Consider the following 16,774-nt stretch of genomic DNA (forward strand, 5'->3'; position numbering starts at 1 on the left):
AAATATTGAAAATCTCCCCAAAACAATTAAATATTTTACCTATTAATAAAGTGATTCAGGCGACCTTACCCATACTAGGCGTGCCTACAGAGGGGGCCAGGTGGGCCCCCGCCCCCCTAATGTAATCTCTCAGATCAGCATTTTCTCTAATGCCTTCGTTAATATTCGTATATTCCTGGCACTGTGACCCCCAAACTGTGTTTCAGTGTTGCAGCATGCTAATTAACAATATTTTTAAACATTTTATTGGTCTGGAAATACAGACGCCTTTGTTTATTTAAAATATGAGGTCCCTTAAAATGGCCCAGCAAAAAAAAAAAAAATATTTTAAGAGGTTTGTTAAAGTTCTGTTGTCTGAATTGCTGTGTTTGCATTCACTAAAAAGAAGTTCATTTCAAGGTATATCTGGACCAAGCTATTGGAAATTCGAGTGGGGAAAATGTGTAAGTACACTTTAAACATTGTCCATGAAAAAAAAAACATATTTTCAAGATTGTTAAAAATATACAGATTAACTAGTAAACATATCTCGTTGATACTGCGCAAAAATATAAACAAGTCAATGAGTAAATGTATTTAGACTATTTAACAGTCTAAATTCAGCTTCTGATTTAAAAATTTAGCAGGGCCCCCCCTAATGGAAAGGTCTGGGCACACCTATGACCTTACCCCGCTTTCAGTTTGATCCCTGGGAAACTAGAAAGAGGTAATTTTAGGTTAAAATACCTTTTTAATTACATTTAATCGCATGTCTGCAAATGTAAAAAAATTTCACTGGAAATATAAGCCTGGAATTAACTGTTTGAGACAGTAACTGATGAAGCCAATGACAGTTGGAGTCAATGACTGTTGAAGGCACTATTTACTATTGTAAATTGAAGACCGCATCCTACTGTTTTGAATGAATGCTCATGTACGTCCTCTTCTTTAGTTGTACTTATTTTTACTCTAATTTACGATCAAAGGTGCGTCCTTTTCGTTAAATGTGCTTCCTTTTTGTCGAATTTTCATCCAAATGTGCGCCCTTTTCATTAAATGCGTGTCTTGTGTATGCAGTGCGTGTTCGGTGTGTGCATTGAGTGTTTTTTGTGTACATTGCATTGTCATTGCGTGGTCAATGCGTCGTCATTGCGTGTATGTTGCGTGTCCAGTGCGTACATTGCGTGTTTGGTGTGTACATTGAGTGGTCATTGCGTGTACATTGTGTGTATATTTTGCTTGTCCAGTGCGTACATTGCGTGTCCAGTGCGTGTATTGTGTGCCCATTTTTTTTTGTCAAATATGCTTCCATGTGTGCTTCTTTTTACATGCTTTATATTAGCTTCACCTGAATGTTTGTATGTTTGTTTGTATGTTTGTAATCGACTCCTTTGGGTGCGATTTTTATCCACTTTAAACGGCCAGATTTCATTCAAAGTTTGTAGATTTATCGATTACCGATGACAATACACTAATTTGATAAGATTATTCCATTATTCAATTTGCTAAATAAGATTTTTGTCAATTTATATAATTTCACAATATTTAGTAGGCTTTGTTTATATCGCGCCAAAGACAAACTTAAAGAAAAGAGTTCGCACATCGTCAAGAAAACTATTTCGCTCATCTGCGATCTCTTTTCTTTCAGTTTGTCTTTGGCGCGATATAAACAAAGCCTACTAAATAATATTGTGACATTTAATTAAATGAAAAGTGAGAGTGGGTTATGATTATTTTATGTAAGCTTGTGAATCTCTCAGAATTGCACAAAACACTTTTACAAAATAACACACTTTAACGTGTGTAAAATGTCTATATATATATATATATATATATATATAAATATATATATATATTAATTTTAGATTTTTTTTTTCAATTTGGCGGTGATTGAAACAACAGCGTGCCAAACTTTGCCTCGTCGACGAAGGCGCGGGAGATTTTACACGCTTTTTTTTACACGCTTTATATTAGTTTCACCTGTATGTTTGTATGTTTGTAACCGACTCCTTTGCACTCGATTTTGACCCACTTTAAACGGACAGATTTAATCTAAACTTCGTACACTTATCGAGGACCGGTGACAATACACTAATTTAATAAGTTTATCTCATCCTGATCAGAATCGACAGGATTAAATAATTTCCTCACCCAGCCTCTGTGTGAGAGCAAGTGAGACAACCGTGCAGTTGGCGCATGCGTACCGTCTACCTATTTTTCCAGCTCGAGCACTCGCGGTATTAGTATTATTACAATATTTATTCGGCAGTTGGTTTGTTGGCCGAGCGGATTAAGGCGCGGGTTTTAGATGACGTCAACCTACGGATTCACCGGTCGTGGTTTCTAATTCTGTCCACGGCTGAAAAAAAGTATTTTTTTTTTTGGTTATCTTTTCAAAAGATTTTGGGATTGGTGCCGTAAATCCAACTGTAATTCGTCTGGGACTTTGCCAATCCTTCTATTCAAACTAAAAAGCGAAAAATAAATATAGTTTTAAAAAAAATAAGAAACACGCTTTTAAAGCACATCGAACTAAAAAGTGAAATTAATTTTTAAAATAAGCTTAAAACAATAATGAATGAAAAATAATAGTATTATTGTGAAAAAAGCGTGGGGCGCTTTGTTCCATATTTATCGTACATCGAGCGCCCGATGGTAGAGCAGCCGACATGTCATTGGAAGGCTCTGGGTTCGAATCCCAGTCTGGGCTATCCTAATTTTTCTCACATATTCTATACACTCTCATTGAGAAGGTCCTTTCCTCATCCTTTCTCAATCCTGATCCTTCCCAAAATTCTTGTTACGTAAATGTGGAACGCTTCACTGACTATCAATACAGCTGTACGCATTAATAATCTGGACAATAATTGCATTTATTTATAGATGTTGTTACCACTGGGGTGGTGACGGCGCCACCTGGTTACCTATGTTTAGTTAACGGTATTTATTTGTTATGATTAATTACTCTAAATTTATTTATTTCTAGTAGCAGGTAATATTTTTTATTTTTTTCTTCCGAACTTTCCCGTGTTGGTGCGGTCTGGACGTACTGACAGTTTGTGAAGTTGGCACCAGTGTGTCTGACACCTTCGGGGTTTTTCGGTGGAGTCGAGGATTGCCGAGTGAGGAGCCGACGAGTGAGTGTGCGGCTTGCGCGACTGAGGACAGTGCTGGTCTGGACGCCGAAGTGGGCACTTCGGGAAGTGGCGGCGAGGCCTTGCAGATTTGTGGCCGAGCAAGTATCATCTTCGGGGCTAGTGGAGGTCCCAGGGTATGGCGAGAGGCATCACGCGACGCGAGCAGCGTCGGCGAGTTCCCGGGCCCGGGCGAGCGCAGAGGTAGCGGCATGACAGCACGGCGCATCGCAAAGTAAGGCAAACAACTGCATTATTCTCCACCATGAGAGTTTCCCCGGCTACAAGACATATTGAGAGTTCAATCGGACCTAGTACTACGATACTCGTGTGCACTCAATCACGGCGAAGAAACTGTCGTCTCTGGTTAACTTTCATTTACTATTCATTAACTGCAAGATAATAATAACTTTTTCGTGGGACAGATGAGAGATAACTAATGGTACCATAAGTATAATCAAGTAGCGCGCTGCGGTAATTTTACGTTGGCCAGATGGGCTCATTAGTGGACTGTTAGTTTCTTAATATATTATTATTTTTTAAATGTATTACAATATTATTACTAGTTGCGTGTATAGTATTACCTAAGAGTATGAGGATGGTAATATGCTTGTTCATTGATAGAGCTCGTAACGAGCAAATTAGTTATGCTAGTATTTTTTTAATAGTAAAGGTTTGTTTTATTAAACACGAGTTTTTGTTAGATGTCGAGCCCCATAGTCTCCCATGCCACCTTATTAGTTGTTGATGGAAACTTTATCCTACACCCACGCAACAGGGAAGGATGACGTTGACTTTTTGGCTTTCCTGTAACAGTGGAGTGTGGAGGGTTTTTTGGAGACCCCCGGTGCTTGAGCTGTAGGCCCGGGGCTACAATATCACGGAATAAATAGTATATTAAAACAAATAACAGTTAAAAAATAATTTAAAAAACACGCTTTTATAAATGAACAAAACTAAAAAGTAGAAAATAAATAATAGTTTTAAAAAACAGAAAAACACGTTTTTATAGAAAATCCAACTAAAAATTAGAAAATAAATTTTAATAAATTTGAATTTAAAATAGTGTAAAGGAAAAAAAAGACTGTTATTTTAAAAAAAAAGCGTGGGGTGCTTTTTAAGATATTATCAAAATGATAATCGTTCTACTCATATCTGTCAATAAAATAATTATAACTATTGACACCATGCACCCCACGCTTTTTTTTTAAATAACATACATTTTTCTACTTTACACTATTTTTAATTCAAATTTATTAAAACTTATTTTCTAATTTTTAGTTGGATTTTCTATAAAAGCGTATTTTTTAGTTTTTTTAAACTATTATTTATTTAATGTTGATTTGACTAGTGCATTAATGTAAATGAACCGGGTTTTGACTAGCATATTATTCGACGTGTTGCGTGTTCATAAGCGAGTTCCAGACGAAAGGAATTTCAGTTTTTTACTGACTACGGCGGTGTAAGGATCACCTATAGCCTGTCCCACTCTTAGATTGCAGTACACGGCTTATGGCGCGCGCTGTTGCCAAATCTATAACACATTACGAATTTCAGGATATGTGTATCTTTGTAATTCGGATCGAACAAGAAGCATTTTAAGAAATCATATCGTAATTTATAATATTTTATACTATTACACATATAAATGTGTAATAATGCCACTTTTATGTAAATTTCAAATAAAAACTACCTATTGTAGACGAAAATTTCTTATAGTTTTCTTTTATGTTCTAAAAATCGCATATATATATTACATTTCCGTGGGCCCGATAAATGCCGTATTTTTGGACAAGTTATGTCCAAAATGATAAATAAAATACGGTAATGGAAATTCTCGGTCGAGCAAGTTATGGGAAAAATCCGAACAATTGGGTCGAAATGGGGAAGATTTTTTGAAAAACAGAAAAATCGCAACAACTCCCATAATATGAATAATATCTCATCCGTTTTAACGTATGATAACTCGGAGTACCTAATTCCAAAAAATGTTTTCTAAATACATTTTTGATACGACCAGCCATAACTGCATGGGTTCGAAAAATATTTTCACCGGACAAAAAAAACTACCTTAGTAGACACCTTATCAAATCTATTTAAATGGTTTGAAAATATCATAATTATTTTTCAAAACTTTGTCTAAAACAATGTTTGATAAGATGCTTGGTGTTGAGGATAGAAAAATAATTCAAAATTTTGTACCATGATTGCTATTAAATTCTTTCGTATTTATTTAATACATTTTACGTATTATGTTCAAGATTCAATTAAAATATTTTTGTAACAACCATTACTGCAAGGGGAAGAAGAAAATATGGGTTTAAGGATATAAAAATCCCTTTTTGTTCTAATGTAAAGAAATATAATCATCAAAATCTTCCTGCGCCTTTAGGATGTGCCGATAAGGATTTTTTTTTTTTTAACTTTAACTTACAACAAGAATCTGTTCACACACATTTCATTCATAGGAATTTATACGATAAATGTAACGTTAACTCGATTAAGAAATTAATAACATCACTTACCTTTTAATCACTATCGCTACCGCTTGACCAATGTTGATACCCCTTCCATAAGAGTAGCACAGAGCTGACCTGAAGAATGGTAAGCTTCCTTAATTGCATTGCACACACTCATATTTTTTGAAAAATACTCAAATACATTCAACACAATCTTGCGCACACGACCCTGTTTCCTCTTACGATGGCAGCTTGTGAGAGAAACCTCTATTGCAGCGCGCTCTTGTACTGATAAGACACATCTTTAACAGCTATTTACACGGAAAATATAGAAGCAATTGAGATGGAGCTGCTTTTAAAAACTAATTCAATTCATTGTGAACATTTTTCACGCTTTCGTCACCCATCTATCTTTAATAGAAAAAACGTTTTCCGCTGGTAAACTTTTTGATGTGTCAATTTGTGAGAAAATGCATTTCAATATATTAAAAAAATTATTTAAGTGAAACCTGTACAGTTTTTGTCTTAACATTTGTTCGGTGGCGTCCTAAGGCATTAATCTATTAATAAAAAAATCTGCATGAAATACACATGTAAGTTATTTTTTTTTTATGTGAAACATCTCGGAATACTTTAAAACAGTTCGCAGTGAATAAGTTTTATTTTTTTATTTTTTTGGACACATCAAATATTGTTTATTATTCAAAATAAGCATTGTCTGATGCGTATTTCGATGCTATACAATGTAAAAAAAAACCTTGGTCCAAAAATTCAAATTTTAATTTCGTTTTATATTTGGCAACAACGCACGAAGAAACAAGGACAGTGCTAACGGCAATCGGCGTGTGTTAGAGAGAGAGAGAATGCACCCATTTACTTCCACACTGCAATCTAAGAGTGGGATGCTCTATAGTTGGTCTCATCTGTTGCCTGAGTCACGTAATTACCTGTTCTTGTAAACTCAATGACATCTTTATCATCTTTAACGTCGAATTCGATGGACGTTGTACCATCTTCTACGGAAACCCTGAAGTCAGCAACTATGGTGGCGCAGATCCCGTTGGCAACGTCAACGAAAACACTAGAGGAGACACCAGCAGAAGTCAGCTTAATGACTTCAGTGCTGGCTGCATAGGAAACCACGATGAACGACGTTTCTCCCTCGACTGAGACTTCAATTGCTGTTGATTCGACAACAACTAACGAGCATCCATTACGTTACTGCGACAAGATTTTCTCAGTGCTCGTCGACACGAGAAGAGAGAATGTGCTAAGAATTTTTCTCGTAAAATGTTTGGCTGTAAAAAAATGTCGCAAGCAATTTACAAGAAATGTTAATTTGAAAAATTACTTGAAGACATGCAAAGGCCCTGCGGGGCGGCAGCAAGTAAAGGTTTTTCTACAACAGCGAATGATTGATGTGCCTAAGTGTACATCAGGAATTGTTACAACTGCAGAAACATCAGCATCTGGATCGGGTTTATCTTCAATGACTACACATCCTTGCGGCTACTGCGATATGATGTTTGCATTTGCTCTGATGTACGGAGACACGAGAGGAATAAATGTACGAAGAATCCTTTTCGCATGAAGTTTCGCTACGATCAGTGCCATGGTTGGTTTACTCGAATTGATAATTTGCGATGACATGCGAAAAACTGTAAAGGTGAAGTCCGTGTGCCTACTTTTGAACTACGGGCAGAATTTTCGCCTCCTCAGTTTAGGTTGGAGACTCGTGAGCGTACAAGCTCACAAGCAGATGTTCAGCAACCGTTTGCTAAGCTGTCTGGACATTAAACTAAACCCAAGACTGTGTTCGGTGTATCACAGGTGAATGATAATGGGTTATACTTGCACCGTCTGTATTTCGTAGAACATTGAAAGACTACTATTATCTAAATACGTTTGGTGAGTCGAAAGATATTTGTAGTTTTATTGATGATATCAGGCAAAACATAATAAATCAGCTTACTGATGACGTAGCAACAAACGGTCCTTTGAAATACAATTGTGGTTGGGCTGTGTATATTGTAAATTGTATCCGTTCGACGACAAAGTGAAGAAGTGTGCTTTCAAGACATCGGCTGCTGTAATTTACAGTTCTGACTATGTAAAGCAGTCTGTTAAACACGGTGTCCAGAAACTCTGTCAATAAGATGAAGACTATGTCAGTAAAGGATCTGGCTGGTCTCTGTCTAGTATAAACTGATTGGAGCTGAGAATTTGTCATTTTACGCCGATGCAGAACTAAATGTTAATTATATTACTAACCATGGCAAGTGTATCTGTAGTAGAATATAAATTATGTAATAAAATTATGCTTGTAAAATAACTTACGCTGTTTTATTTTCGAAACTGTATTTTTTTTTTTTAATTATGAACCAAATCGGACTAAGACTACTTAATCTATAATTATATTAATGAGTGATTTCTTGATGGTTTTTGGAATTTTTCCCAAATTTCTAAGTTACGCATTTTCAAGATGGCGGACATATAGGCTTACTGGAGGCTGGTTGGCAAGGAAACTAAGCTGATGTTTGGACTTTCCAGCATATTTAATTAAATGATAATTTTTTACATAAAATTAATTTTTATGCATCACCACTAGTTCAAACAAAAGACAGGAACTGATCGAATCAATCAGTATAGGTATTAATTGCAGATTTTTTTGGTGAATGTGGGCATTTTTTCCGAAATTCTCGCTGAATAATTACACATTTCCAATATGGCACCTAAATTTCAAGATGGCGGGCACGTCAGTAATAAAAAATTAATATTGCACTCTAGTGGAAGTAGCGAACTAGCAGTGTAGTAGTGGTGGTAGCGCACTAACAGACGAAACAAGATGGTGGCCTCCAGCAGACGAAAACGAGATGGCGGACATGACATCATACTAGCTGGCGATATATATATCTTGACGTTAGTGGTGGGAGGTTAGTCTGTCAGTTTCTTCCATGGAGGAAGGATCTATCGTCATTTATTTATTTTTTCTGCCCTCACCGGATTCCAACCGAGGACTCCATGATGTAAGCGGTTTTTTTTTTAAATATGTTTTATTCATTTTTTTTAATTTTAGAATTTTTTCATTAAAATCGGATAATAAATTGAAATTATCAAGATGACGGCCTAACGGAAATTACAACGGTGACATTACATTCAAAGATGTCATCAAAGGCTTATTCGAGGCTGTATATATGTATTCTTAAGCCTCAATATGGACATTTCAAGCCGTCGGCATTTTTAAGGACTAAAACAGGAATTTTTCCCGCAAAATCGGAAATTTTGAGTAATTTTGAGTTATTTTTGAGGAATTTTGAGTCATTTTAGAGTAAAAAATGGCCACCGTGACGTCACATTGCAAGATGGTGGACCGGCTCCTCGGCCCCCACCCTGAACCCTGTCCCCGGACATGCAGTTACACACTACTTACCTTCACGAGCTTTATATTCAATTTTAATGACGCAGTCTGAATTAGTATTCCGAGCATTAGAATATTCGCCTTCTTGAGTCAAAATATTTGTCGGGAATTCAAAATTACAGTCATTTCGTTTCACTTAAGTTTTAGACTTGTCTTCGTTAAATTAGGTTAACTTCGTCAGGAAAATATTCCTTTAACCAAAATATTTAATTCATTGGCTGTATCCAAATGATCTTTAAGAAGGACCTTATACACACTTGCTTCTCATATGACAACTATTTTTTTTTGTACCCAAGGGAAACTCTTTGCGGGAGTGACTACACTATGGGCTATTTATTGACTTTTTTTATAAGTGAATCCAACTGAATTTGAAGTGAGAACTCCAGAGATTGTAGTGTAATTATAATTAACGTTTATCTATAATTGCAAATAAAATTCTTAGAAATATTAATTAATAATTAATTTTTTGCACTCATGTTTCATGCCATTTTTTATTAATTTTAAAAAAATTCACAGCTGTCCCATAATGACGTCAGTGGCGTATGGGTGACTGGTAGGAGGAACATTTAGCCGCTGGGAGCACAAATTAAACTAACAATTTTTTTTTGGTGAAATAAAATGGAGGGTCTTTTTCACTTAGGAGATGATTATTTTTCTCGAAATTGAGGAATTTTGAACCGATTTTGTAGAATTTTAACCGTAAATAAGTCTTCTAGGTGACCGTCACGTCACTCAGAAAGCAAGTCGGCTCCTCACACTGGAACATGGCGCTGGACCATCGCATATTCAGGAGGGCAACACGAACACAACCCTCTATCTAAAGACTAAGGACACATATAGAGTGACAATAAAGGAGCTGGAGGCAGCGAGTCGCTCACTGGCTGTCCGAGGCGCCCAGAGAGCCGGCGATGAGGCGCGACTCGGAGCTCTCCAGCTCGTAGCTGAGCTGGTCGCACTCCGGCAGGCAGTCGCAGGCGAGCTGCCCCGTGTGGCCGCCAGGAGCGCCCGTGGCGGCCGCCCGCCCTGCGCACACGTGCTGCTGCTGCTACTACTGGGCCGCCAATCACCATTCTTAGGCACAATTGTATATTTGAATTTTTAAATTATTATTGACGTGATTACGTACTACAAATCGATGAATGACAGCTGCACGCACGAAAAATTATCACGTTCCGCCTGAGCCGAGCGTGCAAGAGCCGGCCAACCACCGTGCGAGAAAATCTTCTATAATTTCAAACATGTCAAGGCGGGCTTTTAAACTTTTTTGTTCGTGATTATATTTAAACAAATTATTTACTGTTAATAATATTTTAAAATTAAAAAGTATGCAATTTTTTATCAATGTTTCCTTATGACGTTAGCACGTAAAATCATCGTCTGTAAACTGACTTTACAAACAACCCCCCCCCTTTTAGTAGGAATTTTAACCTAAATTAAAAATTGTTTAGTCCACTATACTCACACACTTAATCTTTGTCAGGCTAGTTCCCTAAGTCGTTCCCAGCACCTCATCAGTAACTTTGCAGATATAGCACCTTGCCATATGTTACCCCCGTGCCCCGCGCCTGAATCTGTTTCGCAACTCGGCAGCATCCTGGCCTGCCCACTGTTACCCTTCCACAGACTACTTCTTGTGACGTTGTATGTCTTCCCCCCTCTGGCCCTAATACTTCCATGTTTGACCTGCCTCGACCTTTCACACTACTTTCAGCTCCATGTGCACTGGTACAAAATGTACCTAACCCGCGTCCCTCTGCTACCACCATGACACTACAGAGTGAATCCTCCGCACCAGATGCAACCACCGTGTTCGTCTGTGTTCTGTTGTTGTACAAGTGTGAGTGCCGGATGTGAAACAAGATGTAGTCATTCCAGGATGGGATAAGTTCCCAAATTTTATGTGTGTAAAACCACACTCTGCTACCATTTGTTATGATATGTATTTTGGGAACTGGAATTCATTCAGTGATTACAGAACCTCACACTACATACCTGCATGTACACATTGCATGGTGTGTTCTTTGAGTAATGGAGATCCCAGGTGCTACATTATCAGATAATGTGTAGTAGATTCTTGTGGATTATTTGTGTGTTGTAGTTTTGGGATAATGAAATGTAATTGAAAAAGGGAAGCAAATATGTAGTAAAAATTAATTATCCCTATTCTTAGGAGTAGTATATAATAGGTCATTCAGCTTCAGGCTTTAGGCTGTGAAGCATGGAGAATGTCAATGACCAAACACCCTGACTTCATGGCAGTCATCTTTGATGTCCTTGACCTTTGACCTTTACTTTTGACCTCGACATTGACCCCAACGGATATCTTATATGACGCTATTGTGAATTCTGTCATTTGGTTTTCTAGTACTTTCCACCATCTATGAATCGAATGCCCTACTCCCTAATGTTCCTATTTTCATTACGGCCGCCATCTTGAATATTCGCAATTATTATGGTAGTTAATCGGGACATTAAAATTTGTAAAAATATATAATCAATCAAAATGTAATAAAATATTATAAAAAACACCATTGTAATTTTCGTTTCTTACTAACATCTCAAAATTCTGTAACTTTTTAGATAAAATTTAGAAAAAAATAAATTACGAAAATATTTACTTAATAACACTTTAATACAATATTGTTTAAAAAACAGCATTTCACATATCGTTATGTTGCCATATTGGATTATAAAAACATTGCACATTATGTTACGCTCGCCATATTGAACGTGTATAATGTCATCGTTGCACGTTTCGTTATGGCCACCATTTTGTATCTATATCGTTGAATTTTTATTACGGCTGCCAGCTTGAAAATCCGTAATTATTATCCAAAAATTTCGAAAAAAAAACTTTTAACTTATAAAAATTATATAACAATTTGTAATAAAATATTATTTTAAAAAAGCACTTACGTCATGGAGTCATTGGTTCGAAACCAGTGAGGGCATTAATAAAAAAATGACAGATCTTTCACCACGGATGCCGCCGGCAGACTGACCTCCCACTACTAATGTAAGGTGTATGTATCGCCAGCTAGTATGACGTCATGTCCGCCATCCTGTTATTGTTTGCTGGAGGCCACCTTCTTGTTTTCGTCTGCTAGAGTGCGCTATCACCATATTACTTTATTTTTTACCCACTAGAATGCAGTTATAATTTATTATTGTCAAGGCGCCTGCCTTTAAAATTTGGACATCATATTGGAAATCCGTAATTATATAGCTAGAAATTCGGGAAAATTTCCATTATTCATAAAAAATACTGTAATTAATAAACTGGGTGATTTTATCGATTCCTGTATTTGGTTCAATACTTAATCAATTCAAAAAATAATAATTTAGACAAAAAATATGCATTTAAAGAATGGTTCAAAACCCTGAAAGAAGCTTATGTTCCTTTACTACCAGCCTCCTTTAAGCCGATATTCCGCTATTTTGAAAATTCAATATTATTTAGCGAGAAATACGGAAAAAATTCAAAAAATCACTCATTGATTTACTGATTGAATTGATGGATTTCCGTCATTGGTTCTATTTTCGGCCAGTGATAAGGATAAATAAAGTTTAACAGAAATTTCAGAATTGTTTTCCATTACCATTCATGGAGTTTATTATTCATTTACTCTACGAAAAACAACATTAGACAAGATACCTGTCCGGCGAATTAAATATATTGTCACCCTGCCTAACATAGAAGTCTATTTTATGCATAAAATACATTCCAAACAGTTCATGTACAATGCTAAACTTTAGGCCAAAGGTCTTCGCACCACTAGACCAGGTATTCAACAATGTCAGACATACTGACCAGACATTTGCGAACCTCAAGACCTTCTTCGTTGATAGCTAATATAAAATATTTCAAGTAGTCTATACATAGTTCTCGAGCTGTCAGAGATAAAGTATCGATAAAATCAATTACAAGAATTTAGACCAATGGAACATGTTTTACTCTTACTAAATGACCAAGAATCCCAAAAAAAATTGTTTTATCAAGATAAATAGGTTTTTAACTAGTAAATATTCAGAGCTACTACTCATTTCAAAATGCACATTTAACGAAAACACACATTCAAACAAAGAACACATAATATACACACATGACGCACAGTACCAACACATTCAACAAAAGAACACACATTACACACACTGGATGCACAGTACACACTGAACACTCAGTACACACCGTACACACAATGAACACACAGTACACACAATGGACTCACTGTACACACAGTACACACAGGACATGGAATGAACACACAGTACACACAACACAATGAATACACCCAGTACACGCATGTATCAATAGTACACACACTAGACACACAATTAAGTCACAGTACACACACACAGGACATGCAATGAACACACATACAATATAAACAGGACATGCAATGGACATATAATGAAGACATTAATTATGCAGTAGCGAGAACTGAGGCTTAGTTAGAAATCATATTTCATTAAATAATAACAATAAACTTTAAAATCTAAAATTTAATTTATTATTTTTATTTATACAAATGTAATTAAAACAAGTTATTATAGTATGTAGCCAGGTTCCTTCAGTTCTTTGAGTATAAAGGCTACTTCTTTGATATGCGTAAGTATAGTTTCCTGCACAAAGCGAAGCATGTAGAAGTCTTAACCTGTCAACCTATATGTTAGGATCCGACCATGATGCGTAATTAATCTCTTCTGCTGTCATCTTCCTTGCATGTTTACTATAAATATTTTTAATATCACTATCTCCCAGTGATCATCGTAAGATTTACCAGAATATTTTATTTTATTACAAAGTTTCCATTGTTTTGGTCTCAGGGCTTCGATCTTGCCTGCTTTATGTGCCTCAGCACAGTCTTCTATCGCATCACCAGCTTCAGAGTCCCTGTCTCCATCACCATAGAAGTCAGCGTCTTCACCTGAATTACTGTAAAAGATAATTTAATAAAATTTAATGAATTAATTTTTTATAAATTTTAAAATTTTGCTGATTTTTTCGGATATTAATTACTGAATTTTAAGATGGCAGCAGTAACGAAAATAATAACTTTCTATAATCCAATATGGTGGCCGTAACGAAGCGCGCAACGGTGATGTCATTCACGTCCAACATGGTGGGCGCAACGAAATGTGTAACGTTTATAGAATCCAATATGGCAACCGTAACGATATGTGGAACAGTGTGTTTAAATAATATTTTATTACATTTTGATTAATCAGTTTTTTTATGAATTTTAAATTTTTCCCGAAATATAAGTATAAAAATTATGGATTTTCAAGATGGTAGCCATAACGAAAATCGTAACATTAGGGAGAGGGGCGTTCTATTCCAAAATGGCGGCAAGTTCTAGCAAACAAAATTTCAGAATTAAAAATGGTAGAATGTTATAGAAAACAAAATGGTGGATCCAAGATGGCGGATTTTAGAGGTTGGATCCAAGATGGCCGCTAGGGTAAATGTCAAAGTCAAAGTTCAAGGTCATACAAGATGGCCGCTGTGACGTGAGGGTGGTTGGTCACTGACTGGCTCCACGCTCCACAGCCTGAAGCCTGGTGCCGGATGCCCTATCATATACTACTCTTACGAATACGTAAGATATATAATTAATGATGTGGTGTTGCTAATTGCTCAGACACCACCAGTGTTTTACTGGTCTACAGTGTGAGAAGCGGCGAGGGAGGTTGGGTGGGGATTAAGGGAAAGAGGGACAGTCAATAGGGCAATACGTAACCCGCCTGGCGAGTTTTTCAGGATTTCATAGAGGCGTATTACAAGTCTAGTCTCAGTATGCTCAGTACGAGGGTCGAACCTGGGACCTCGCCAGACTGCCACCGCGGTACGCCTCGATGGCCTACAATACACCCTGTTTGCTTAATGCATGTCACACAGTCTACAACGGCTGTCACTGGCCTAGCCTCGGCCCTGTGGCCCTCTCCTCTTCAGCACCGCAAAGAGACGTGTGTGTTCTGGAGATCAGCGCACAAGTGCGCGGGGTGTATCTCTCGCGTGTGGACTATAAACATAGCACCTCCATCACAACTGCACGATCCTGGCAACTTCCACAGAGGTTTCAAACCAAATAAATACTTTCAACCCAAATTCTCTCAAAGCAACATTTTATGTAAATTGTGGGTACAGTTAAATGCACTACATAATAAGTGATCCAACAAACTATGGATTGATTACAGTAATTTTTACTTCAAGTTTTAAAAAGGAAAATCCCATTGCGTCTGAGTGTTTCAAAAAATCCTGAAAACTGAGATAAACTGCATGACCAACACGACTCGCAAAACCACTGAACCAATAAGTACAAGTGTTTGTCTCGCTGCTATGAACCTTTCACTGGCCGATCACTAATTGGTTCAGTCTCACTGAGCCTCCAGTGGTATTATAAATAAAATAAAAACATTTTCATTGTGAAAATAAAAGCATAAAGTGTTTTAGGAAAAATAAATTAAGAGCTCTATTTTATGATGATTTCAAAGATTGAAAGAAATATCAAATTTTATTATTTCCGTAAAAATTAAGGATCGTATTTTTATTTATTTTGACACTTAGTTCATTTATTTCAATTGTAAATTACGTTATTTTTGATTAATATTTTCATCTTGATATTAGCATATCGATAAAGTATCTACTGAAGTTTATAAGAAGTTTAAGTACTTTTTGTCTACTCGATATTTCAGGCTTTTTTTTTAAATTCAGGTGATTTAGGTATCTTAGCTCCCCAAAACTAAATTGTAGGGAAGTAAAATGTTTTATTATAGAAAATCACGTGCCTATACCTAAAAGCTAAACTTGGTGCTTCGGATGTATCTCATTCGACATGACGTGTTTTGTGACATGACGTATTGCCAAGTTACAAACAATGTGTGCCAAAAACACTAAAAATATTTTGGACTACGATCATCGTAGCATGATATGGGATTGCCCACATTAATACTCATAGCATAAAAGTATTTATTACAGGTATATCATGCTAGTTCTATAAAAATAAAATTTAATATTTTAAGAATGTAATAACTTATCGTTCCAATATTTGCACGCACTCTCAGTTAAAAAAAAAGTTTTCACGGAAAACAACGAGTAAGTAACAAAAGATACTTACACTCATTTTCTGCCAAGCATGGAATGTCCGTAAGATTGCAGGTTTTATAGTGCCCTGAAACACAGGAATTTAATAAAATGACCACAAAAAAATGAAAAAGCGAGTGATTACTTATTTACATATTAGAGTATTACATTTCAAATTGACAGTATAACCTATATGTCTTACGTATAATCCTAAATTGATATAGAAAAAAATTGAATACATACTGTAAAATAAGATTTAAAGGTTAATAATTGCTGTCAATTGTAACAATAATATTTGTTTACTTTTTATTATTCAGGGTCTTACTTCTCTTTTGCAATGAGGTCACTTATGACAGAGCTTTACAAAACAGGTCAAAGAGAGCTTTTAGATTGTTCATAAGCTTGCTTTGTCATACTCACCAATAACGAACCGAGGACAGCAAAAGGCAGTAACGTAAGTAAAGACTAGTATAAAAAGGTTTAGTTTCAATGCAAATCTTCAAAACGCACAAAAGAACAACTTGAGAAACAAGGTCTGTAATCACCAAATTTTGCGCAGCAAATTTACAATTAATACCAAAATCAAGATTTTAACTCAACGTAAAACTATCACTAGGGACTATTGCAAGTGTGCCGAATCAGTGCTACTTCAGGCACGATTTTTTTTATTTTCTTAGTTTTACAAAATTTTAAATTTTTT

The 16,774-nt window shown here is 36.1% G+C and overlaps 1 protein-coding gene across 1 annotated transcript in view; it reads right to left on the bottom strand.

Moving 5' to 3' along the window:
• Positions 1 to 16,774, bottom strand: part of LOC134539901 (sodium channel protein Nach-like) — a 72,682-nt gene that overhangs the window by 4,013 nt on the left and 51,895 nt on the right. Inside the window, exons 7-10 of the mRNA XM_063382250.1 lie at positions 16,109 to 16,162; positions 9,869 to 10,013; positions 6,503 to 6,653; positions 6,103 to 6,113 (exon numbers count right to left, since the gene is read on the bottom strand). Coding sequence (XP_063238320.1) covers positions 6,103 to 6,113; positions 6,503 to 6,653; positions 9,869 to 10,013; positions 16,109 to 16,162 — 361 coding nt within the window. The remainder of the gene's footprint in view (positions 1 to 6,102; positions 6,114 to 6,502; positions 6,654 to 9,868; positions 10,014 to 16,108; positions 16,163 to 16,774) is intronic.

This window comes from Bacillus rossius, chromosome 16 (genome assembly GCF_032445375.1).
Source record: "Bacillus rossius redtenbacheri isolate Brsri chromosome 16, Brsri_v3, whole genome shotgun sequence".
Lineage (NCBI taxonomy): Eukaryota > Metazoa > Arthropoda > Insecta > Phasmatodea > Bacillidae > Bacillus > Bacillus rossius.